Genomic DNA, 26,050 nt, shown 5'->3' with positions numbered 1-26,050 from the left:
ATGATTAAAAACAAAAAGAGCAAGAAATGCCATCTTCTGTGTGACAGAAAAATCTGCCTTCACTTTAATAGGGTGAGGAATACCCCTCCAGAATAGGTAGACAGAAAGGTATAGATATAGCAGGCAGGCAACCTGTGTATGTTTGTCTTGTTTGAAACTCATATTCTGCTTTCTGAGCCTGAAAACAAATACAAATATTTTAAAAAGCAAGTATTTAAAAAGACAGGAAAAAGGAGAATAGTCACAGTAACATGTTGATAGACTTCACCATTTTAGAGTGCATCTCTTCTGAAAAACATGAATCAGTGAGATGAGGACTGTGGAAAGGTACCTCGTGAAATTTTCAGCTGGCCTATTTGCATGGTTTACATGTTGGAGTAAGTACATTTTACGTGTTCATATAAAAAACAATCCTTACATTATCTAAGTCTAGTAAATAATCTCCTTGAGATACTTACTCTTTTGCATTTGTACATTTATTGCTTTTTGGACTATAATGGAATGAGAGGTGTTTTTTCACAATTTTTAGGGGGAAAGAAGGAAATAGAAAACATCATTAAAGTGTGATTGGGCACTACTGCCTCTTGTCCTTGTACATCTATGCAGCTAGTACATCTAGAGCTACTGTTGTAAGGTACATTTTCCTTACATTTTTTATGGGTTGCTACTTTATCTGTCTAGTTCAACGTCTGTTGCAGATAGGATGCAGATTAGATGCCTGCCTTTCCTGTTTTAGTGGGTGAGTGGAAAAACATTGAAAAATCTATTGCTAATATTCATGCTCTTACATGCATATGAGGTTTACATATACCATTTTGGTCGTCAACATTTATTGCCTGTTGGTAGAGCTGATAAAAAAAGGTGGCAGCTTTCTGTGAGGAGTTTGCCTGCTTCCTCATATACTTGTTTTAAGCATTATTTTCTACTGAATGTATTTGTCTTTAGAGGAATAGTAAGGAAATGATGAAAAACTGAAGCAGAGGTCCCCAAATTTTTCCAGTCACTGCGTCAGTCCCAAAATTGAAGTTTTTTGAAGTCCCCAATATTATTGTGAAAATCTCCAGGATAGAGCTATTACAAGAAACAAAAATGCAATAATAGCTATAGCGCATGAAGTAGAGAAAAGAGTAGAAGCGTGCCCTCTATAGATAAAAGGTACTACAGGTCTCTGGGACTCAACAAAAGCTGGGACCTTGCAAGCCCTGCTTACGTATACATTTCCCCTGTGAGGAGCTATGGCTTCATACATGCTATGTAACACTTCCTAGAATTAATTTTGCTCTATTCTGCGGTTTCTTTAGTAATTAAGCTTGTGTCTCATTATTCAGTACTGGACTTAGATGAAGACAAGAGTAGGCTGAGTTGGGCAAGTGACTGAAAACCAAGTATAGTGCTTGACAGTTTGTTTGGACAGTAAGCAATTGCATTAGGATAACTAAGACCATAAAAAAGCTTAGAAGCTAGGAAAAAATGTTCATAGTGGCATGGAGTGAGTCAAACATGCAATAAGTACAGATAAAAAGAGGTGTCTTGGAGGTTTTTTTTTGTGCTGATGTGAAAGCAGTTATTTTTTGACACACATGTTGAACCATGAGAATATTTAGCGTAAAATGAAGTGTGAGGTTGATATTCTACAATTTGCATTTGTATTTCTCTGTTTGTAGACTAGAGAAGGTTTCAAGGCTTTGTAACTTCATTTGTACTATACCAGCATATGAATATGAGTAAAGCTGGTGAGATATTTGAACAGAAAATACAAGATTTTGTTTTATGTCATAAGGGCTAGTGGTTCTGTGGTTGTGCTGTCTGGTGTGCATCGTTTGTTTCTTCTTGCTAAAATAGACGAGTAAGCAATGCCATCTGTTTTATGACTATTCATTGAATATTTTGATACTGGTATTCAATACTCCTATTTTTAGAAGAACAATTTTGATAGAGCCAAAGATCTATGATTTAGAGAAGATACAAAAACACATGTAATTCATCCTGCTTGTTTATGACTACAACCTTCCTGGTGTTTGCTTATGGTCGCCTAAAAAATTGCATGTGAATGTGTGTTTGTATGTATGTTTCAAGAATCTGGAAACATTGAGACAAAGAGAGATTGTTAGTCTTATATCATTAAGGTGAAATTCTTCAGCAATATCACACCATGCAGCTCTGACAAGGGCAGAAAGAGAACCCAGAGCGTCGTGATTTCTGAACTAGACCTTGAACCTATGGAAACAATCGAAGTTCAGTAGTTTGGGATTAGATCCCCCATATTAAACACCAGTATCCATAGTCTTTGGGGTCGTCTTCTTGCCAGAAGCACACTCCATCTTCCTTCCAAAATCTCCCAGTCTGCTTGCTGCTTCTGTCACTGACTTCCTGCCACATGCCACTGCCAGAGGCTGAGGATGCTGAGTTGTTCTCCCAGAAAGGGCAGTGTCTGCTTTTCTTCTGAGCCTTCATCTTAAGCAGAACAATAGAAAAAAGACATTTCATCTTCATTGTCCATCCTCAAAACAGACACCAAGAGAGTATTTCAGTAAATTCTGAACAAACAATTCAAATAATTCTACCATCAGTCACATGAGATTTTTCTGTTTCTAGGTATTCTGCTGAGATGCAAAAATGTTTTTCTTCGAGCTGACATAAAAAAGGAATCAACCTACATTTTAAGTGTAGATCATAATTTATAACCACACTGCTTAATGTATCAATGTTTATTTTGTCTGTCACTGACTCTTTTTTTCTTCTGTCTCCTGTTCTGTCTTTTGGATTTTGTTTTGGTTTCCTTAGCATTACTTTACCTTGCAGAGCTTATATTATTCCTCCTAAATCTCAAAAATGTTAAGCTAATTTCATTCTCCACTTTTGGCTAAAGTAGCTGCTTCTGAATCTCTTCTGGTCTCCTTGACAACGTGATTCCCACTTCTTATTAACTTCCTTCTATTCTGCAGGAAAAAATCTAATAGAATTTTAAATCCTGTGTGATGAAGAGTAGTATAAGAGCTTTGTTAAATACTGTGCAATAAATAGTTTACAAGTGCACTAACTTTTATAGTCTTGATTTCTTCTGCTGTAAACATTTAATGAAGAGAGCAGGAGAATTGCATTTGAGCTGAGGATCTTTATGGGTTCAGGGATAGCAAATGGCACTCTAGTAGGGGTCTATGTTCTTAAGAGCCTATCAGACTCATGCTCTTATACACCTTAACATTGATAATAATTTTTTATGTTCTTTTCTTGCTTAAGATTAATGATGTGTAATTGTTTGGGAGGAGTGACAACTTTCCAGTTTCCTAATGCATTTTATTTCCATAAATTCAGTGATCTACGTTTATACTTTAGGTTAGAACATTACAGTACAGAATGATTGGTTGTGAAGTTATTTTATTTCTCTAATTTGTGTTTTCTAGATCAAGCTAATGCCTCCAGCTCCAAATGATGACCTGGCTTCTCTGAGCGAGCTAACAGACAGCAGCCTGCTTTATGAGATTCAGAAGCGTTTCAATAATAATCAGATATATGTGAGTTGCTACTCACCTATCAACAGTAAGCTTTCAAAAAAGACCAAATGAGAGAATGGGAAAAATAGGATTGCTGTCATAAGTACTGGACAGTAACCTGCTCCAGACTCATGACTAAGATTTAAATGGATCAGGACATATGTGTGCGATTTCTCAAGTTTATATAGGAAAAGCAGAAACAAAAAATGGAATAACACTTCAGATAGGTTTGATAGGATAAAATTTATGTGTGTTTATTTCACAGAGCAAGTGTCTTGGTTAAAATTGATGGACACATGTAATCTTCTCTCTCGAACTACCAAAAAATCCTTCCATCTTTAACATTATGTTAACTTAATTTTAATAGAACACATGATTACTGGAAATGTAAAAGAAATTTAGATTTTAAAAGCTTGGGATTCAGCATGGGAGATTTAATTACTTATTATCTCTTCCTATATTACAGAAATCATTCTCTGTATTGTAATGTTAATCATCTAGATACCAAATGAGATACCAAGATTTTCATAAAGCAGGTTTTCCTGGTTTTGCCGTATTAAACTCGGGAGGCATCCGGATAGGCGTAGATTACTTCTGGAGAAAAATCTGCACTTTAAAATTTTGGTATTCCTGTTCATATCTTATTCATAAAATGTATAAGTTGATTGCACTGTTTAGACTAAAGGAATATGGGGAATTGACATGTTGCCGTGAATACCTTTGAAATTTTGGGAATTGCAATTCTAGCTGTTATGGCATTCAATAATAATAAAAATTCTGGTTTTTAGAATCCTGCATCAGATCTGATTTTATTATGAGTAATTCTTCTGCTTTATCTCACTTTCAAAGGTGCCAAACACAGATAACTTTAACTGAATTCAGGAGGATCCACAGGAGGATCCACAGATACTCAGTATTTAGAAAAAGGAAGTCTTCTTTTATTTTAAAATACTGAAGATGTTACCTAAGAGGACCTCATACCCTGCTCTGGCATTCTCCTAAGCTTAATGGAAATTTATAGGCAGTGATCATTAATATTCTGCTCAACAGCAGCCATTGTGCTTTCGTGGAGTGTCAGCTTCAATGCTGAAAACCCTTGCATCTTTGGGTGATTTGGTTCTCAGACTTAGAAGGAAAAGGCCTTGGATTCAAATTCCAAACCAAAACCCTCCTTAGCACTGAACACATCCTGTTTCATGTATTGGCAAGCTTGATAAAGTTCCATTCTGCAGGAAAACCCAACAGTGAAGTCAGGGTGGGGAGAGAGAGGAAATAAATTACTGCATTTCAGAAGAAAAATAGTACATTTACTATGAAAGGCAATATTTTCTGCCTCCCCAAATCAAAATACTTCATTTTGAAAAAGGCAGCATGACTGGGACTGTCCACATGATGGTTTGCTGTCTGACCTCTTCAGAGACAGAGGTCTGGCATTTTTGCGTTCTAAGAGCGTGATACAGCAGCAGCTACTTATGTGGAGTGAGAAGTATAGCAGCAAGGGGAACCTGCATTCTTATACTTAAGTACGTCTTTCACATATGAATGTTTAAATATGAAATAATAAAATCTTGGCACCTTTGCAATCAGTAGATGGTTTGCTATTTTTAATATAGCCAGGACTTTTTTTTTCTATATGCATGTACATATGTTCATATGAACATATGTTTATATTGATACACGTATCAATTTCTCTGTCTTATCCCACCAGCAACATATTTTAATGTATCAATTCTTCATAATCAATATAACATTTCTAAATTCTGTCATCTATCCCATAAAAAATTGCTTGAGGAGCTTGTTTATGTGGTAGGCGTGTCACATTTTTGTAGTTTAACAAATAGTAAATTACAAATTAACTTTCAAATAATCTACCAATAATATATGCAGTGCAATTCTTCTGTGCATAATTTTCCATGATGAAGAACTCAGTTTTATTACAAAAAGAATAATTAATACTATCTGAATTGTAAATTTAGATCTCAATTTAAAGTTATGAAGTTAAAAGCTCTGAATTCACGGACTGTGTTTACTATGTTGATAGCTAGATTTAAGAGGCTTTGCCAAAAGTCCTTTCTGGAAGAAAACCATTATCCTCCTTAAAGATTTAATTTATTACTTAATAAAGCAATTGTATCTTCTTCTTTTTTCAGACCTACATTGGTGATATACTGTTGCTTGTTAACCCATTTAAAGAACTTCCTATTTATTCTACCATGGTAAGCATTCTCTCTTTAAAATGTTACAGTGTGGATTTTTTCACTGGATTCATATAGTTCATTTGGCAGGCCAAACCCCTAAAATTAATTAACATATATGCCCTTTTTTATGTTGGGAGCATCTTAGTTTTTAAATGTTAGCAAAAATTTTTTCATTTCTTCCAAGATACCACTATTTTTTTCTGTGCCTTATTTGTAAAACAGCCATCTTGCTAATGTTTTGTATAAGCAGTAGCACTTTCGATTGTTTAAAAATAGTTCCTGATGTATAACATGACCTTCGTGGTTTCTGCCACTGCCAAAGTTGCAAAAATAGCCGCATACTTCATGCAGTGGTTGTCTGGGTTCACAGCCCTCTTGCCCAAAACACGATTACGGAGATAACAACCTTCAATGGTTGTAGAAAGTCTCAAAATGTCTGTGTGTGCTCCGCACCAGGCCACTCAGTTCAGACATCGTACAGGCAATGAGTGTAAAGTGCTCGGCGTGAGCTTAGCACTACATTGGGGCGGTCGTACGGAGGTGGCTTGTGTTGGGCACAGGCAATATATGGGCAAAGGGAACTTGAGTCCGTGTGTGCGCTGTCATATGCACAAGGCCACTTGTTTTGTTTTGCACTTGCTTCAAAGCACTTTGTTTGACAAAACTTCAGATGTTTCTCTCTTGAATAGTAGTACCCTTATCTTTCTAACCTTTCACTTATGAGAATAACTAGCTATTTACAAAGGGTTTATCGTTTCAGTACCTAGACAGTGATACTAACTTAAGTGGACTTTGTAGGTCAGTGGGAGTAACATAAATTCAAATTATTTGATCTCTGCTTCATCCTCACTCAGCCATTTTAGAGATAGAGTATTAGCATAACTGTTGATTTCTTTCCCCCCTCCCTGTTATTTTCTTGTTGTTGCACTGAAATCACATTACTGCACAGAGATTAGGCTCACTGTTGTGTTAGGGAGTGTTCAAATATATTTCTTTATCTTACAAGAATTACAAAGGGTTCAAAATTTGGTAAGCAAACTGGTCTGTGGCTGTTTGCTATGTCATGTGGCTTTGTGTGTATCAGTACTAAATTTGAGAGAAAGAACTGCTGTGACATTCAATGGCAGTAGTAGCAGATTTCAAGTTGGGAGTCTAAATTTAGTTTCTAGAAATGGAAATCATACATCATCCCCAAGGTTTTAGATGGTGATATTTTCTCCTGTCACTGTGTATTTTACATTAGATACATGATTTTGAGCACCAAGATAAAACTGTAAAGAAGAAGAATTTAGGTGGTAGGCTTACGTATTAAAATGTTTCCTGGACATTTGCTGCATCTTCTCTTGACCTCTCCGTGACAGATCTATTTTAGCAAGTTTAGCATGAGACACTTTTTGTCCTGTAATTGTTTGGGTCACCTTGGATGATCATTGCTTTTACTCCATCATTATTATCTGTGTGCTATTGTGCATTAGGCAGGTATTTCTCAGATGATCAGAAAACCACAGTTGTAAATTAGCTTTGTTTTCTCTCTTTTTGAAATGCTCAGATATACTGCAGCAGCTTAGTATTAGCTGGTATTATACTGAAATCTCTAAGTGTTAGACGGTCTGTATATTAAAGTAACAAAAATTGATTATGTTAATTCCTCAGTAAACACTGACATGCTATATGATGTGGCTCATTAGTTAACATTTTTGTTTCAGGTATGTGGTTTGTTAGCTGTCAAAAAATGAATGCAAAGATATATTGGGCATGATACTATTTTTTAAACCAGGATGAAGCAATGAAAAGATTATCATGTACATTTTTCAATAACAGCAATGCTTTAGGTTTTCTTCTCCTTTTTTAAAAACACTTTTCATAACTTCTCGGCAATCTTTGTTTTGTTATCCTACACTGACCTCCCACACTTAGTTCCAATAGAATACTACTAGAATAAATCTTTTTATAAGCAATTATTCTCTCTGAAATGACATAAAGAATCATATGTTAATGGTCACTGATACACATTGCTTACTATGCAATTCAATGCAATTGCTAGATGATAATAATGCATTTTTAAAGAGAAATACACTGTACTACTGCACTATACATTATAGTAGCATTATAGTACTAGGAACATGCAGATGCCACTTCAAAGGTATGATAGTAACTGGTATGATAGTAACTGTAGCAAAGCAGGTTGTGGTATGGTCAACCTGCTTTGCTACATTTGTGCAGAATTTATTTGTGTCCGACTAGGGCAAATATATTCTTCAAGTTCATGTGTTAGAAAAATATGTAAACTTGCAAAGCACTTGCAACATTATGCAATAAGTATGTGAAGGTTTTTCTTTCTGCTTTGTGACATGCTGAAATGATTCTTTGAGAATCGGTGTGGATTTAATCTTGTTCAGTCTGGTAGCTTGAAAGGCCTGAATGAGAATAGGGCCGTATTGTGGAGGATTCATTCAGCCACAGCATTGTAGATGCCCCAAGATTCAATAGTTTAATATCTAAATAAGTAAGACAGGCATGGGAGAGGAAGGGGTGCTAAGCACCTGATTAGTTTGGAGAAAGGAGCAAATAAAAAATGGCACTGTGGTGGAAGGCTGTTAGAGAGAATAGTTGGAAAAAGCAGAACATGATGGAAAGGAAGGGATTTGGTTGTTTAAGTGATAGCATCCAGTATCATTCTAGATGCTTCATAGTGTTCCAGTTGTTCCCCAGCTGCCATGGGTTTCTGTAGAGCCTGTGTTAACTTTCTAAACTCGTGAGAAGGTCTGATAAAAGCTATATGAAAAAGTAGGTTAAATTATTTATTTAAGGATATTTGTAAAATGGTATGGTGTTTCTGCTCACAATCTTATCTAAATCACATTCTGTATTTTCTTTATTAAATTTATTTATTCTGGAAGAATAGAATTGTAGATATTAGCAGACTATCTGATTTTTCTAAAATCTGCTTAACATTAGCTGAAAGAACTAACTTTCCTCAGAAAAAATTGAGGTTTCAGTAACACATAATTGCTTCTACTCATACTTAAGCTTTAAGGATAGTACATGTTGCCAGCTATGTGTATCATGGAAGTTATTCAATATTGCAGAGAGAGTATTTGTGGGAGACTGCTCTGTCATGTAATAAATGAATTAGTTTATAACTTAAGCCTTTTATTTCAATTTTAGCTTTTCATGGGATTATCATATTTTGTTTTGTAAGATTTTTGAGTCAAGACATTGAAGAACTATAAAAGTGAGGTATAAAAAAGTAACTTACTAGGTTTTGTTTTAGTCAGTGCACAAAGCAGTATTGTTGAGTCCTCTAGTTATGTTTATTTTTATATCTTAATTAGATCTGCTATGCTTACAGCTCAGTTTTCTTTAATTAAAATCTTCATAGATACTGTAATGGTACCACATATATACATGCAGAGATTCTGTTCATAATGCTTAGAGAGCTTTACAAAAGACCCAGGATTAGGGGGGTGAAACATAATTAGTTTTAAATGTATTGATCATGTTAATTTTCTACAATTTTTCAGGTCACCCAGCTTTATTTAAGTAACTCTGGAAAATTGTGTTCCTCACTTCCCCCACATATATTTTCCTGTGCTGAAAGAGCTTACCACATGCTATTCCAGGAGCAGCGTCCCCAGTGCTTTATCCTCAGGTGAAAATTTATCTTTCTATTAACTAATTTGTAACTCCTGCCTTTCAGCTCTTTCCCCCAGGACTCAACAGTTGAGATTTCCATTTTATTTTTTCCTCCAACTGATTTATTTCTGTGTACTGATCTCTGTATCATATGTTAGAGCAAAATAGAACTGAAGAAGGTTTAATTACATCTCAAGTTCATAAATTCTCTTGGGGAATTGCCACTCCATCTAGCTGCATCTAATTAGGAACAAAGAGTTAATGGTAAAGAATTCAAAACTGCGGTGTGTGTTTGCTAGAATTACATGGATCAGGATTAGAAATAGAATCTAATGACAATAAAAATGGGAAGTCCTTGACTAAATTATAAACCTCTGAGTTGGGGCACCTGTATTGGAGCTTTCACTCTGCCTAACATGTTTGTGTGGCCATGAGCTTGTTATTTAGCTCTCCAACTTCAAAATGAACTTCAGCCAGTTCCTTTATTCACAGTGGTGTTGTGATATGTAACTTCAAGTTGTATATCACACAGTGATAAATAACTTCAAGACTGAGAATAAATGTATTCAGAATCTCCAGTGAAACAGAGTTTCATCCAAATATGCTGGTTTTATAATGGTGAAACTTTGAATTCACTTGGAGCTTTTGATCCGCAAATCTGTTAATCCCTTTTCTTCATTCATGCTAGCTGAAAGCAATGAGTCTGGTGAATTTGATGTAGCTGCTCAAAGAAATTTGTTGCTCAATCTTGTCATTTTGACAGTTGCTGTCAGCTGAAATATTGGTAAGGGTTTGCAGAACTTCATGGGAGATGGGGGGGAGAAAAAAAAAGTTTGATTTTGATTTGACCGGGAATAAAGGCTGATTAATTTGATAAAACTTGTAATTACTCTTGAACTACCTCTAATTATAAGGAAATTGAATACTATGAAATAGAGAGGATATGATACTCAAAAGCAGATAATAATGCAGTTAGAGTTTCAAGAGTTAAAATGAACAGATAAATACAATCATATATATCCATGTTTATTGCATTCTGTCTATGTGGAGACAGACTCCTGTGAGTATTTGAAGTTCTGTATATTAAGTCTTCAAATACATCTGAATATTGTAATTGTTTCTTTTAAAAGCATAGTTTGTGAAAAAATGTAGTTTATAAGTTTCTAAATTATAAATGTATAAATTAATAATGTGTGGAACTGATTGTTGATTGGTTGAAGCAAATGATAACCTTTTTGTAAGCTAATCAGAATGGAATAATTACTTATTTATCCAGTGAGCAGTGACATTTAAGCAGAGCTACAAGCAACATTAGGAGATTATTACTGTATGTTCATAGTATCTTCTTGTAAATATTAACTCTTGTTTAGGTATAATCATTTTGATAAAAATAAGAAATATCGTAAGGCACTGTCTTCAGCATTTTCTTCAACTTGGGACGCTGCTAATTGATTAATATCTTTGTGAAGTTGCCTATAAGTGTAGACAGAGAAGAAGAAGAAAATAATATTTATTCACACTTCAAGAAAAAGGCTAACTGCCAAGTTAAGTATTGTATAATAGTACACAAAGAATATTGTACTTAATAATAAATGGCTTTGATATCAGGGAATAGTTGCTACTGATGATTTTATATCAGGTTGTCAAGGCATGTGTTAAGACTCACTGTCTTGATCCCTGCCCAGCCCACTGTAGCTTATTATAAATCAGTGACCTGATGGAGAATATGACAAGAGGGTGCTCTGTTGATGGCATCAGCACTTGTCAAGACATTTGCATATCACATCAAGGCAGCCCGTAGATATGCCGTCCTAAAGTATCCTGTATGTGGATAATTAATTAGATCTAAAGGTCACTTGTGAAAATGGAAGCTGAAAGGAAAGCATCTGGTAATTTGGAATAGGAGATAAATATAGCTGCAACTTAACAGAAACAGCTAGAAACAGTTCTTTGTAAATAGCTTTCTTCTGCTAGCACTAAATGAGAAAACAGAAGGGAATTGAGATCCTTTAGAAGTTCATAAAGAGGTATTAAAAATTGGATAGTCTCATTAAATTAGTGCATTGGTAGAATCTAAATAATGAATGTCTCGAAAGTAAAGGTGGTATAGGAAATTTCCATTGGTTTTCTGACAATAATAATAATAATAATAATAGTCATCATCATCATCATCTGAACTATATCCTTGATGTAACTCAAGTTATTAATCTATCCCTCTGCTGTCACCTGATCATGTGTGTGTGCATGAACTTGTGTGTGTGGTCAAAATGGATTTCTGCTTTCTTGCTATTTCAGCTATAAAACAACATTAGCTATCAGAAAGAAGATTCTTCCCCCACTGTGAGGGATGATTCATTGGTTACATCTATGTTAACAAAACAGCATGGAGCAGCGCTTACATTCTGGCCCTGAGGGCCCTAAGGGCATGTGCTATAGCATCCAGTCAGTTTTTCTTTGATTTTTCACTTGAAGAGGGGTTTGTGGAGAAGTTTTCTAGGTCTGAGTTTCATTTCCTATCAGAACCAAATAATTGCAATTCTGCAGTTCTGAAATACTCCAAGCTTTTGTGTTTTACTTTGTTTTCTCCAACCTCTCTTATCAAGCTTACTCTTCATTCCTGAGTAAGAAGTTCTGTACATGTTTGGCCTATGGTCTGTAATTTTAAAATATCTCTAGTTTTAAAGCTGAGTTGTGGATACAATTCCATGCATGCATGTATAGTGCGATAAGTGCACCTAGTAACAAATTTTAAAAGTAAAAAAATACACTTCTGTCTAATGTGGAATCACAGGCTGAATGAAGATGGGGGGGCTCAGAGAAGTTCTCCATAGCTAGAAAGGCCATCTCATATAAGCGCTCAGAAGGAAGACAGTGGATGAACAAGTGAAAAGGTCTCATAGATCCATGAGAATGTTACACTGGAATAAGCTGGCTAGGAGTGCTTCTGCCTTTGGCTGCTCATTTCCTCATTTCTACACCATCCTTTGTGTCAACACAAACATTCAGGTGGTGGCATGGTGAGCTGGGCTGGAGAAATACTCTCAGGTATTCTCTACAGCTGGGAAGGTGGTGGTGATGTTGAGGAGCTATTTTAACCTGAATCCGTTCCAAAGCCAAATTCCCTTAGAAGTGAAATGAGTTGCCAGAGCAGGATTGGCAGAGCCCACTGGTTTTGGTAGTGGTTTTGGCTTAGACTAAATAGTTCCTAGAATCCTTGTACCGTGTTTTCTGCTGCTGTAATATTGGAATGGTTGGCCTGAGACACTGTCCAAGTCAGAGTTCTTACAATGAGGACTATTGGCATGCCACACAGGAAAATAGCCACATCAAATCAGGGTGCTAGTTTTGTTTGGTTTTATTGGTAGTAAATCTAGTGAAAGTAGATTATCCCTGTGGGTATGCACTAATCTCAAGATGAAATTTCCTTGATATCTGCAAGATACACCATTTTGGCATATGAGCACTCTTGGAATTGCACACTGAGAGTACACTTTTGCCTTCTGTTGTCGTCATTAGCAAGTGAAACATGATGCAATTATAGAATAAAACTCTTAAATCTGTATTTATTTTTAGGTCTACTTTACTTATAATAATAATTTATAGTTTAAGTAATTTGTTAGTATAATTTATAAACATAATTATGCTTTAGTTTTATTGTAAAGATTTTACCATGAGAAGAGGCTACTGTTTTGATATGCATGTTGTGATATGATAGGGAGCAGTGAGAATTAGTATCATACCAGTTTTTACTTTTCATGTGCAATTCTTAAAATATGTCTAGCTTAACTGTTAAGTGCCAGAGAAGAACCAAGTGATGGCAGTATGTATAACTCTCATCTGAATTTTTCCTGAGAAGTTTGAGTTTGTTATTTTAAAAACCAGTAATTTCTTCATAGAAGTTATTTATTTTATTTTCAGTACATCGAGCTACCCACAATCTTTTCAAAAGGACTGGGAAGAATATCAGAAAATGTACCCTTATTCATGTTAATCCTATCATCTTCATCAAGCTTTGTAGCTTGTTTATTTTGTGGAGATAAAGTTTATTTTCTATCATCAGCAATGTTTTTCAGTGATTTTTTTTCCTGCCAAGGAATAATTACAAAAAGATACTTCCCATGAGTTTAGTGGCCATTACTAATGATTAACGAATTACTCTTTTATTGGACACATACTGTTACTAATGAATTCTGCATGCAGAGTAACCCTTAATGATACTGTTTTTCTTAGTCTAGTCATTTTTGCCTCCCACATTTTCCCAAGAGTTGATAATGAAAAGAGATGAAGGCACCTGAAGTTGTCTGAGTTGAAACTTAACTGCCTAAGTCCAAAGCTATGGTCTTGAGCCTCTTGCTAAACTACCAGACTCTACTTTCTGACCTTAAAGTACTCCTTCAATTTTCAGCACATTTGTGTGTTCAGGAGAGCTTCATAGCTTCTGGCAGGGCAGAGACTTGCAGCACCATTTATTTCATGCTTAAGCCTGACTGGGATCCAGGAATTTTACATTTCTGTACCAAAGTCCCTTACAACAAGCTTTCTCAAAGCATTCCTAATTCACATCACTGAGATCAGAATCTTTATAAATCAGACATTCCTCCATGAGCAGTTGTGCTTACTGTATATGATGCTGCTCATAGCTATTGTCCTGTTCTCTCTCTCTCTCTCTCTCATATAACTTCCATCTGTTTTTTGTTTATTTGTTTTTACTGGTTTTCTTTCTTTAGCTGCTTGTCTGTAGTGATATATTTAGAGTAGAAGCCCTTCATGGCCAGACCATTTCTATATTGTATCCTTAGCCAGATGTGGTTGGAGTCTCCTGACTCTACACAAATGATTGTGATAATGTTAGCAATTAAATATATGGAAGCAGAGACTCCACCCTTTTCTTTGGGAGTAAACACCAGAGATTTGGCAGTGAGTGCTCCTGTGATCACAGGGAAAGGGTTTGTAACTGCAGATCTACTGTGGCTTCCCCATGAGCACAAAAATCAAGCTGATAAAAAGTCAGTACTTCTGTCATGAGTATGGCTGTTCTCAGAGTGCTAAGCTACCTGCTATTTGCAGAAACAGCATGGGCTTGTGCCAGATGAAGAAAAATTCTCCCTTCTGTAGTGTCATCACCTAATATTTACTTTTCCTGTTTTCTGTGCCTAAAGACACTGTAGGTATGGAAGTGTTTGCATCTTTCTGTAGCATGCAGAACTTGGTGTGTATCAGATCACCTTTAGACTGCTTGGTAGAAGGCAAGCTTTAAGACCAAAAGCAAGTCAAAGAAAAGTTTCCAACAAGTGGTTAAAATATAAGAAAAAAAAATCAAAACTGAAATCAACAAAATGGCCTAGCAAATGTGAAATGTTCTTCCCTAGCAGCAAGATTCTTTTGTAAGGTGTTGTTCACACAGGAAACAGATTTAGCAAATCTAGAATTTTCTGACTGGGACTGCTTTGGAGGGTTGCCCAAAAAAGTGAAGACACCAGTTCACAAACAACAAATATCCATTTCCAAGGCATCTCCTTACAGATCTGGAAGAATACTTCTGTCCCAGTATATATCCTGGAGTTAACTTAGGACCAGACCAGTCCTTTGCAGGGAAAATGAAGTGTTAAAAGTGTCTTTTTCAAGTTTATTCTTTAATCTAAGGAAATCCATTGTTTTGCAACTTACATTAGGAGCTATAGAGTGTTAAGGAATTTACTGCTCAGTTTAGTGGTAGAATTCCTCTATCTCCTGTTACGGGATTCAGTGAAAATGGGAATCTAGCATTGCCAAACTTGCTTCACAGTACATGAGTTTGATTTTTGTCTCTTGTTGGTTCAACCTCTCGGACATATCAACTCTCTGCTTTGTCTGCTCCCTTTGCTTCATGCAGGTTGACTGGCTCTCCCTGAGGAGCAAAGCAGACAATGTGAAAAAAACCAATCCTTTTTTAGTCTTGTAAAATGAATCACCCATTACATGAAATATTATGCATAAATTTCAATGGCAAAATATTCCAATAACTGCACAACTGCAAGTAGATCGTTCGCTTTGCAGAGGCTATGTACGCTGTATGAATGTACAGAAGATAGAACAGGCAGTGGAACACTGAGGCATCTTCTGCAGTGACAAAGGAGCAGACAGAGCTCTATAATGTGTAAGGTTAACTACTCAAAGCTCCACTTATACTTCTGTCATTGCTACATTCTTTATAAATTGCATGTAATTAGGAATATTTCTTGTAAAAATACTTATTAACCCCTACTTTATAAATTCAACAAGTTTATAATTTTCTGGTTTGACCTCTGCATTGCATTAAAAACCTTACGCTTACAGAAGGAAGATTTAATACAGATTTGAGATAGGGTTCTTAGTATAACATTATTACATACTGCTACTGGAAGGGAACCCTCTGCAAAGCCAGTGGCAACCCTTCTGTGTCAAAACTTTGTGTTTGCATGGTAAAAACACATACATCATCACGTTTTAAAGTTTTAGAATTGCACTTCACTCTTACAAGTCCAGCAATGTTAAAGCACTTTATTTTGCAGAACATTCATTATCTCCCATTTAAAGTGTATGAAGCCTTGTTTTCATCTTCAAAATTAACAAAAAACTTACTACTATTTCATTTTAATGTTGCCTGTTTCAGTTTTCTTTGTGACATTGGTCTTTTTCTGGTGCTATCTAGTCCCCTAAACATCATATTAAGTCTTTGCTACTGAATTGGTTAAAAAAGGAAAAAATAATCCATTTAAAGCTCTCAGGATGATCCAGATCAGTCTTTCCACCTTTTTTTTTTTTTTTTTTCCCCAATCGCTTCACATCTCATCAAGTGTTCACTCACTGAAATTGAGTGTTTTTCAACAGGAAAGCATTTGGCCAAATTATTGAAGAGTTTACTACCAGTTATTCACAATTACTTTTAGCATCTAGCAAGCCACCATCACTCATGTATGCTTACCACCAAGAGCTGACTTTGTATAAAATTTGTATGAAAGTTACAGAATAAAAAAACATTATGTTATGCTCTAAAATAGCGATAGGTGGACTTTCCATAATTAACTTCCTTCTGACTGCATTTTGCTCCTGCTGTTCAGGATATGAAAATGCATTATGCACTGACAAGATAAGTGAGGAGCTGTCTAGGAAGCCTAAGTATAGTTTATAGGCTTGTTAAAAGCTAAGGATCCTTAGTCAATCAAGCCAATGGTTTACGGGATGCTGATGGCTAATTTGGTGAATCAAAAAACCATAATGAATATATCAAATGAAATAGTATAATTTTGTGTATGTTAGCAGCCAGGAATGTCAATATCCAATGGTTTTGTTGTGATATAAATCACATTTTTAAGCCAAATAATCTGGAACGAAGAGAAATCCTTGTCTTTCAAAGTGGAATGCCTTGAAAGCTTTTGATTTCCTCAGTTTAGCATCACTACAGGCATTCTGTTCAACTTAGTAATCTTTAAGTTTTACATTATAATTCAAAGTATTGTAAGTGCAGTGGCCTACTGCAGTACAGTTATAGATTTGGACATCCTATTTATAATAAAAAAAAGTTTAGAAATACACTTTCTAATGTAGTTTAGAAATATAATTTCCAACTAACATGCAGGGTTGTTCGGTTACAGATATCACTGTTGATGCAAACCACATTATTTTATATTTAGCAGTCTTGCTTGCACATACTTATTTCAAATCTAGAAGCCTCAATCACAGAGCAAGACCCAGTGTCTTGCTTACGTACTCTGCAAACTGAGAAGAAAGAAATTATTCTGGTCCCCCGAAAAGTTTGCAAGCTTACTCTCTCTTCCCTGGCTATGTCTTACTATCAGAGTGGGAATTTGGAGTAGTAATGCTCACAGTTTAGGGTGGTACAAGAAGAGATGGGTTTCAGAAGTTCATACAAAACAGCATGCATTTCTATGCTGATCTAAATCTTCCTTTAAAACTGGTGCAAATCTTATATGAACAAATCCTGTCAGAAGTTTTCCAGCATTTCTGATTATAATTCAAGTACTGGAAGAGTAGGGTTTTTTGTTTGTTTTGTGAGGTATTCCTGGACTTCTGAATGTGGTACCTTTGGTCAGACATTAAAACCCCGTCACTTATATGATCTGAAATGGCAGGTGCATTCCTCCTTACATGTTTTATATTTTGTCATATTTTTCCCCAAACAGATGATTTATAGGATTTATTTACACTGGAATTGACACTTGCCAAACAATAATGATCCAGTTATCTGAATTCATAAAGATATAGACAAACCTGGCTAATATGCAGAAATTGAGGATAAGCAAGGTGTACTTCTCAGTACTTGCAGGAATTAATTCTTAAAACTTTCCTGTTTTCTTACTATTTTAGATGGGCTTCCTTGGTTGAGTACTTCTACATGATGGTTCTGTCTGTCCACCTCTAAGTCCCCCTCCACCCAATAAATTTTGAACCTGTTGGCCACTAACAGCCATGGAGGTCTCAGAGCTGGGGTGTTCACACAGGCTTTGTGGTTTTTTGAGAGCTGTCACGAAGGTGGTTGTAACTCCAGCCACAGCTATTGTGAAAGGGAACAGTCAGGCTGTTCCTGTGTGGACTGTCTGGCAAGCACATGCTTAGCACTGAGCTCGCCGGCGTGAGTGGTGCCAGTGGCCCAGCTAGACTGGCACAAGGTAACAGAAGACCTGGATCATGATTCAGGTGCAGTGGATTTGCAGGGTGTAGCTTCTTTAGTTCCCCTGGTTGTAGAACATCCTGGGTTCTTTGCTTCACATGCCATTGTATTTTCACACTTCAAATTGGACTTTTTCCTAACAATTTTAGCTTTGAATGTTTTATTTCAAAACAGAGGTTATTTTTTTCTTATTATTCATACTATTTTAAGGTACGGAGACTAGAGTTGTAATTGAGGTTGTATTAACAAAATATTAATAAAGAAATAGTAGGAACCAGGCCCTCCATTAAGTAGTTATATAGGAAAGTTAGAAAGCCAAAGGAGGAATAAAATGAGAAAGCTTAGTGGAACTTGCCTAAAGCCCATGGTGAGCATAGGCTTTCAAATTCTCTGTCCATTTTGCTTTCCCTTGGAGTACACTGTCTCTACTGATTTCCTAATTTAACCTTCTGTATCTGTGGAATAAGCCATCTTTGCTTTGCCTGTTTCATAATACCTCCTAAGGAAGTTTTACTGTGGAAGAATGCTTTTCTGCTTGACAAGGCAACCCAACCAAAAGTTACAAGAAACCAACATTCATATTGTAAAGTACGTTTTGAAAAATACAGTGATGAAACAATTATTTAAAACAGAGAAGAGGAATTGTTCTCTAAGCAGAATTAAACCGTTAAAGCAAAGATATTGTGGACAATGGGAACGTTTCAGAAAATTTTACTCCACCTCAAAGGAAATGGAATAAACAAGATCTGGTTCAAGGTGCCAAATTACTTTTTCATTGCTAAATTATTTATTGCCCCAAATGTTCCAAACAATTCTATCAACAATTAAAACTTTACCTAACGTGGCATTTTTTTCTCACTTCTTCAATCTATATTTCACTAGGAGTATACACATAACCCTTTTAAATGCATAGAACAACTAAATGACATTGTGTCTCTCTTTCAGCAACCAAGATCTAGTGAATTCTGACCCCTGAACTGTACTCTAGCAACCACTTTAGCCAACAAGCTCCTGTGACACTGCTGGATAAACTGTCAATCACTGTAAAATTAACAGTTGAGCTGAGAGTGTCAAATCTTTGTAACTGTGTCACTGCAATGTTTAGGAAATGGCAATCTTGGAAAGAAATATTGAAGAAGGGACAGAAGCTGTCCACTTTGTGCACCCTTGCATGGTCCTGTGTTATCTGGGCCACAGTTAGCTTGCATTGAAAAACAAAATATATCTTTATTTAAAAAGTGAAACAAAATAATTATTAAGTGGGGAAACTCATGGTGAACACTCTGGTTCCTTTGTTTAAGAAGGCATTTTTCTGTTTTGGATTATAATTTGCATGCCTGCTTTCTAATACTCGAAAACTATCAAAGGCTCATCAAATGTTATTTTAGCATCCCTTCTGCTTCTCCCCCTCCCAGCCCCCCAATTTCTCCAGTTGTGAGAAAGACTTTTTGAAAAATACCCCCACCCTGCTAATCCTGGAAAAGCCTTCTGTTAAAGAAGTATTTTTGGCAGATGAAGTTGGGCCTAAGCAAGCAAAATAATAAAATACTACAACAATTTGTTAAATACCAAATCTTGTTCAGCCATCAGAATTATACAAATATTTATCTGCTGGATATAAACAGCAGTACACATTGGACAAGTTGTGAGTTGTTACAAACTATGAATTATTTCAGATCTGATTTTCAAACATATATGAACACTTCTGCTCAGTGGCATAATCTGTAACGGTGACTGTACTAAACTTCAGTGATGTTTTAACTTCAGAGAAGTTCCTTAACAGCTGAAATAACCGAAGAGCCACTGTTGCTAATCTTGTCGGTAACCTGTGGTATAGTGATAGCAGGTTGCAGCTGTGATTCTGGATTAAGTATGTTGTGGAGGGACAAAATTATTTCATCATCATGACACACAGGTGCCAGTGGAGTGGCCAATATGAGTGGGCAGTAGGAGGTGAGGGAGAGGAGGCAAGATAGATGGTAAGATAGATTTATATCTGTCTGTAAGCTCACTGACTTTCTGGATAATACAGGCATAAGATCAGTAATTTGCAAGAGTATGAAATGTCTCTAGGGGAGGAGTATCACAGGACTAATGCCCTGCTTCACTTTTTTCTGTTCCTGTTAGTGATAACAGGCAAAGGAACATGGAATTTGCACACTACCATTATAGACAGAAAGCTATGCTACTTCTTAAGAACAGAGGCAACATGGTACAATTAGCATTTGGAGAGTGAAGTCATCATTAAAAGGGCAGAGATGCATGCAGATTTGAGAGGGTGACATCAAGTATCATCTGACTTTTGAAACTCTTTCAGAAAGTCAGAAGCTGAAGATCTGAGCAAGGGATAGTGCTTTTATGGAGCACCTTGTCAATCCTGTAGAGATACTAGTTTCGTATCAGCTGTGACAGTGACCTTCTTGACTTCACATGATTTCTTTCATTGTAAGACCTGGTTTAAATATGGCTTTGTGACCTGTTATTTGAGGTCTTTACATAACATATATCCAGGTTGCAAACCTTTGCAGTCGTGGACCCCAAACCTCCTACTCATGCCAATAGGAGTTTGAAGTCCTGGGTCAGACTCCAGCTCGTTATAGAACATGGAGGACATAGATAAAAGCAGTTTGACATATCACATATAGTAATGAGACATCTGTCTCGTCTCTTAAGACTACAGTTTACCAAGTAAAAAAATAAGATATTCTCCAGAGCTGCGTGTATGTCCCATAAGAGTTGAATGAAAATAAATGGTGCAGAGATCCCATCCCTGCCTGAGTATGAAGACCTTTTTGTCCTTCCCTCTCTTGTTTCTTCCTTTATTTAATTGATTTCTCCTTTGAAGTAAGATATGAATAGATAAAGGAGTGGCCAGACAGATACTATATTTTACTGCCCTCTCATTTTCAGAAACTAAACTATACAGATAACGGACTGACCAACCAGCATGGCCATTGCACTTGTGAAAAATCTAACTGGCTGTTATAGAAACAGCCTTTTAAATTTGATCAAGCAGATAAATGAAGGAGGAGCATCAAATTACATTTTGTTTGGTTCAGTTGTCTATAAAGAGAGCAACTTCTTAAATCAAGTAAGAAATTCTTACATTAATTTCTTAGTCAGGCTTCACTAACTTTATCCTTTCCATCTCTTTTGTTTCTTTTCCTTCCTTCTCCATGCTTAAAGTGCACATTGAGTTTGCTTTCCTCCTCTATCCCTCCACTTTTCTGTTGTTTCTTCCTACCTTCATTGTTCATATTGCCTTTTACCTTGTTTTCTTTGCTCATTTTCCCCCTCAGAGATTCTCATTCTTTGGAATATTTATTCCACATCATGAACAAGAAATTAAGTGAAACAGGATCACTGAAGTCAGAGTGTATTGCACTGCAGAAACTGGGCAGGTTGTAAAATCAATCATCATTTTCTCTTCCTTCCTGTTCCTTTCCTATTTCTTTTACTTTCTTCTTATTGTATTCTATACTTTCCTTTCCTTCTGACTCCCATCATTACTGCAGTAGTATTTCCCCATCTGCAAAGAGAACCAGGCAGCATAAGCAGGCTCCTTTGCTGGACAGAAGTTAAAGGAGGAGATAAAATCTTTGCTATAAATACCTTCAAAATGGCTTGAAAGCTTTAGATTTGACTGGCTTGGCTTGTCGTACAAGACAATATAGCTTGACAGCTCTGACAGCCCTCATGAACATAGACAGTCAGCCAGTCTATCTCCTACATTCTGTTCTTTATTGTTTGCCATCCATAAACCTTCTGTTATTTGAAATGAAAGTTTGACTGAGATATCTTAAATCCATTAAAATGGAGCTAGCAGAGAATATAAATAACATATCAAATGTGAAAATAACAATGATTCCCCCTCTCTTTCTTGCCTGTCATCTTTCAGTGGAGAAAGTGGTTCTGGGAAGACTGAAGCCTGCAAACAGATAATGAAGCACCTCAGTTGCAGAGCCAGCTCCAGCAGAAATACCTTTGATACAAAGATAAAACATGTAAGTAGCATTCTGATCACTGAGTAGAACAAAGCAAAAATCTGGCCTCTTGGATAGGCAAAGACATTTGAACTGTAAGGAAAAAGGCATCTGCTATGCAGAAGTTCATAAAGGGTTTGTTTTCACCATTGAAGTCAAAGGAGGTTTCTTTCCCTGAATTGACCTGAATGGGAACAGGATTAAGCTCATATTGATGTGATGAGAGGAAACCAAAAAGTGGAGGCCAGTTTTGTTTCTGTATGCTTTCGTGACTTTGGAAAGCAGTGTTTCAGTGAATAAGAATCATTTGTGTGATAAGGTACTGTCTCCTAAATGTGTACTAATTACTTTCAGTAAGTAAATAAATTTATCTTTATGGTTGTGGTGGTGCTTCTCTGGACAGTATAAGAAGTGCTGAGGCATCTGAAGTAATAGTATTTAAGGCAGAAACTGGAAAGTTGCAGGAAAGCTGGAAGAACTGAATAAAGTTATATGGCCCAGCATTTGTATACTAAATATATTTATGAAATAGGCAAGAGTTCTGAATATTTGCTGAGTCATATTTAATTCCCACAGCAGAAACAAATTCTGCCCAACGCGTAACATGAAATCACGCGAACCTTCTTCATGTATCAGATGAATTTGTCTCCTTTCTAGTACGTTATAAATGTAAAGTTTTCATTTGGCTGAACATTGCAACTTATGTTTCATTATTACAGCTGTAACACTACTATAAAGGTTCATACTGACATTTTAAATTATGCTGAACCCTAGATTGCCAATTCAAATTCTTTAAAAAAATTGCCTTTCCTGATGAAACTTCTCATCTGAGATCCCAGCACAGAGACAAATTTACATGGAATGTTTTAGCACAGTCTGCATTGTCATAACTCAGTTCTGAGTTTCATACTTTAAAAAAAATATGTTTAGACTCTTTCACCCACTCTGGTGACCTTCCTCTACAGCACTTACAGTCAACCCAAGATACTTTTTTTTTTAGCTTTCACTTGCCACATGTATGATATCCAACAGAACTCCAGAACCTTTCATTGTGGGGGTTTTTAATAGCATCACATACATTATTCAAAACACACTTCTTTCTTCCTGAATTATGCATGATTCAGCCCAGAAAGACGATAAAATAGTGTCAGAAGTACAGCTGACACTAACAGACAACCTACAAATCAGGATTATTGGGATATGGGAACGGTACAGATACACTGGTTCATATTTTGTATGTTCCAGCTGATAAGGTAATAAAAGTCCTATGGATTTTGGGTGGATTTTAGAAAAAAGTGTTACATTTGTGGTTTTTGAAGACAGTAAAAAAGCCTTATGACACTGAAAACACTACAACTGAATAATCTGTAGCTTTACTTCACTTCATGTAGTCACACAATTGCCACGTTAAAGTGTTTTTCACAATGTTACCTCATTCATTGATGATGTTCCTAAACTGACACATTTAATCTAGGTTTCATGTGACAATGTTAAGAATACTCTTGTTATTTTTTCACTTTTTTGATTTAAATTTTGAAGTCTAGTGTTGCAATAATACCATTTATAGGGACAGTACACTTTTACTTTATTTTAAACCCAGGAGCCCTACAAGTGATATCTATTTCTACTGTGTATTTTATTATTTACTACCTACACAGGTTTACTTACAGTTTTGAACTCATCAGGCCAGAGATGTTATTCAAGTAGAACTTCAAAATTCAGGTCAGATCCTCCAAGTCCTTTTCTTTCCTAAAGTTCAGGTTAAGTAATGAGTAGAAGAACTAAGTAAATAAGTACCTTTGCGCATAGGCAACTGAAAACTGTGTGTTTTGGATACAAATATGGCAGCAGTGGGAATCAGGAGGTGTGGGAAGTAGTCTTGTCTCTGCTGCAGCTTGTCTCCTGACCACAGGAAGACTCCCAGGGACAACCATCATGATCCAGTGCAAATGAAATAAGATGTTGTCCTTGGTTAAGAAGAGGAATCAGTGTGGTAGGGGGCTGACAAGGCCTAATTTTCTCTGTCTAAAAATTAGTTAACTTTGTAGACTACTTTAACCTACTCTACATCTATGTAGTAAACTGAACAATGATCCCTAACATGCAGTTGTTATCCTGCTCCCTGACACGGTTTAAATCCCCAACAGATCCTCTGGCCACAGTTCAGAGGACAGCATGTGCCAGGGACCATTCGCAACAGTATGTCCACCCTATTCTGCAAAAGAAGAGGTAGATGTCCGAATGCGAACCTTACCATGCCACTTACCATAGAGGATAGAGAGTCCTGCACCTGGTCCTGTTTAGTTTAATAGTATAGACATAGCCTATAGCCTCTAGTATAGTCTCTAGTATAGACGTAGCCATAGTGTCAATGAGTCTTAGTCAATGCAGGCAGAAGAGAATCATCACATATTAAGAAAAATGAGTTGCTGTTTGGTTATAGAAAGATCCTTTGTAACTAGCTTAGATGGGACACCTGACTTCACACAGTGAAGGTAGATGTAGCAGATCCCACCCATGGAGAATCAAGTAGAGATTCTGGTTTAGTTGCCTTTTAAGGTGCTTTAATGAACACAATAACCTGAATTCATTCCTGCTCCAGTTATGCATAGCATCATTAAAGTTAATAAAGCTGCACAGGTTAAACAAGTGCTGAATTAGCCTAATGAGCAAATACATCCTAAACAACGCTACTGGAGTGGAACCAAAACTAGGCTGACTAGTTTTCTGCTGCCACCTACTGCACAAATAGCTGGTTTAATTAATAATTCTGAAGGGTCTGATTTTTAGAGCTTCTGTCGTTGTGATTGGAGCCACAAGTTACCTGTGCCACTCCACAGCCCTCTTCCCTCCTACCTCTCCCCATCTAGGTCATCCAGTTTCAGCAAACCATGGTTATATCAGAACAATAGTGTATGAGGCCACGTTGCAATCAATTTCTTAGGATGCAAAAGAGGAAAGTGCTGAAGGGGATCCATTTAGTGTAAGAAACTATTTATACATTAAAAAGGTAAATACAGAGAAAACATGGAATAAAGATGGCATATTTAATCCTTTTTATTATTTTTTAAATTTTTAATCTTTTAAAAATAATTGGTGTGACCACGAAGATGTAACATGGAAATGCATTAGTGAGAGATGCCATAAAAAAGTCAGAATCTATTTTTTTCCTCACTTTTTCACTAGTATAATGCTGAAGTAATTCTATTTGAAATCAATAATTTATGCCATTTCTGGCATCATATAAAGCTTGTAAATTCCTTTGGCTGGTTATTAGTATCGACAGACTGTAACTTTACAAGCATAGCTGCCTTCAAAGACTAATCTTTTTGCTAAGCATGCCAGCTCTGGGCATATGACTCCAGTCACTTGTATCCAAACCGCCTGTAAGGACACAGCTCAAGTGTGAGCCGTTGTCTTCCCCTTCCATTTACAACTTCCAATATTCGACAGCACTTTTTTTTTTTCTTTTGAGCTATCTTACTTTAATTTCTGTTTAGAAAAAACTTTCAAGGAATTTGTTAAATTCCAAGCTGAAAAAAGGTCTTTTTTTTTTTTCCAGTTATTGATCACAAAACAACCTCACTGATGTTTAGTGAAATATCTTCCTGTTTATTTCCCATCTTACTACTTCTTTACCATTGTCTTGCAGGTAAACTGTATCTTGGAGGCCTTTGGACATGCTAAGACACCCTTGAATGATTTTTCCAGCTGTTTTATAAAATATTTTGAGCTACAGTTTTGTGAGAAGAAAAAAACATTAACTGCAGGTAAGTATCATTTAATCTGTTTATTTTTATATCACCCACAGACTAGTAGATCAAGGATCCCAGTGTGCCATACATAGAGTTAGGCATCAGTGGCCTTAAGTATATGAAAGAGGCAAGGGGGGTTTACGGAGTGTCAGAAGAACATGTTTAGTCGCGTGTGAATTAATAGCTTGTCAAGAGTGGTGCACAGTATTAAGAGGGAGAGCCCTGTTGTGTGCAACCACTAGGTGGCACAGAAAGACAAGAAAAAAAAATTACCACCACCGATTCCTCTTAACATTTCCCAGGAAATCACATTTCCCTTTATGCCCGAGATTAA

General features: G+C 36.3%; 1 protein-coding gene across 2 annotated transcripts in view; it reads left to right on the top strand.

Moving 5' to 3' along the window:
• MYO16 (myosin XVI) overlaps positions 1 to 26,050 on the top strand; it is a 400,031-nt gene that overhangs the window by 212,973 nt on the left and 161,008 nt on the right. For both annotated transcript variants that reach the window (XM_072849888.1, XM_072849887.1), the window contains exons 11-15: positions 3,405 to 3,515; positions 5,645 to 5,710; positions 9,217 to 9,344; positions 21,877 to 21,982; positions 25,614 to 25,731. In XM_072849888.1, the coding sequence (XP_072705989.1) occupies positions 3,405 to 3,515; positions 5,645 to 5,710; positions 9,217 to 9,344; positions 21,877 to 21,982; positions 25,614 to 25,731 (529 nt within the window). The remainder of the gene's footprint in view (positions 1 to 3,404; positions 3,516 to 5,644; positions 5,711 to 9,216; positions 9,345 to 21,876; positions 21,983 to 25,613; positions 25,732 to 26,050) is intronic.

Source organism: Ciconia boyciana, chromosome 1 (genome assembly GCF_034638445.1).
Source record: "Ciconia boyciana chromosome 1, ASM3463844v1, whole genome shotgun sequence".
NCBI lineage: Eukaryota > Metazoa > Chordata > Aves > Ciconiiformes > Ciconiidae > Ciconia > Ciconia boyciana.
The sequence above is the reverse complement of the archived record's forward strand: the minus strand, read 5'-3'. Positions and strand labels throughout refer to the sequence as shown.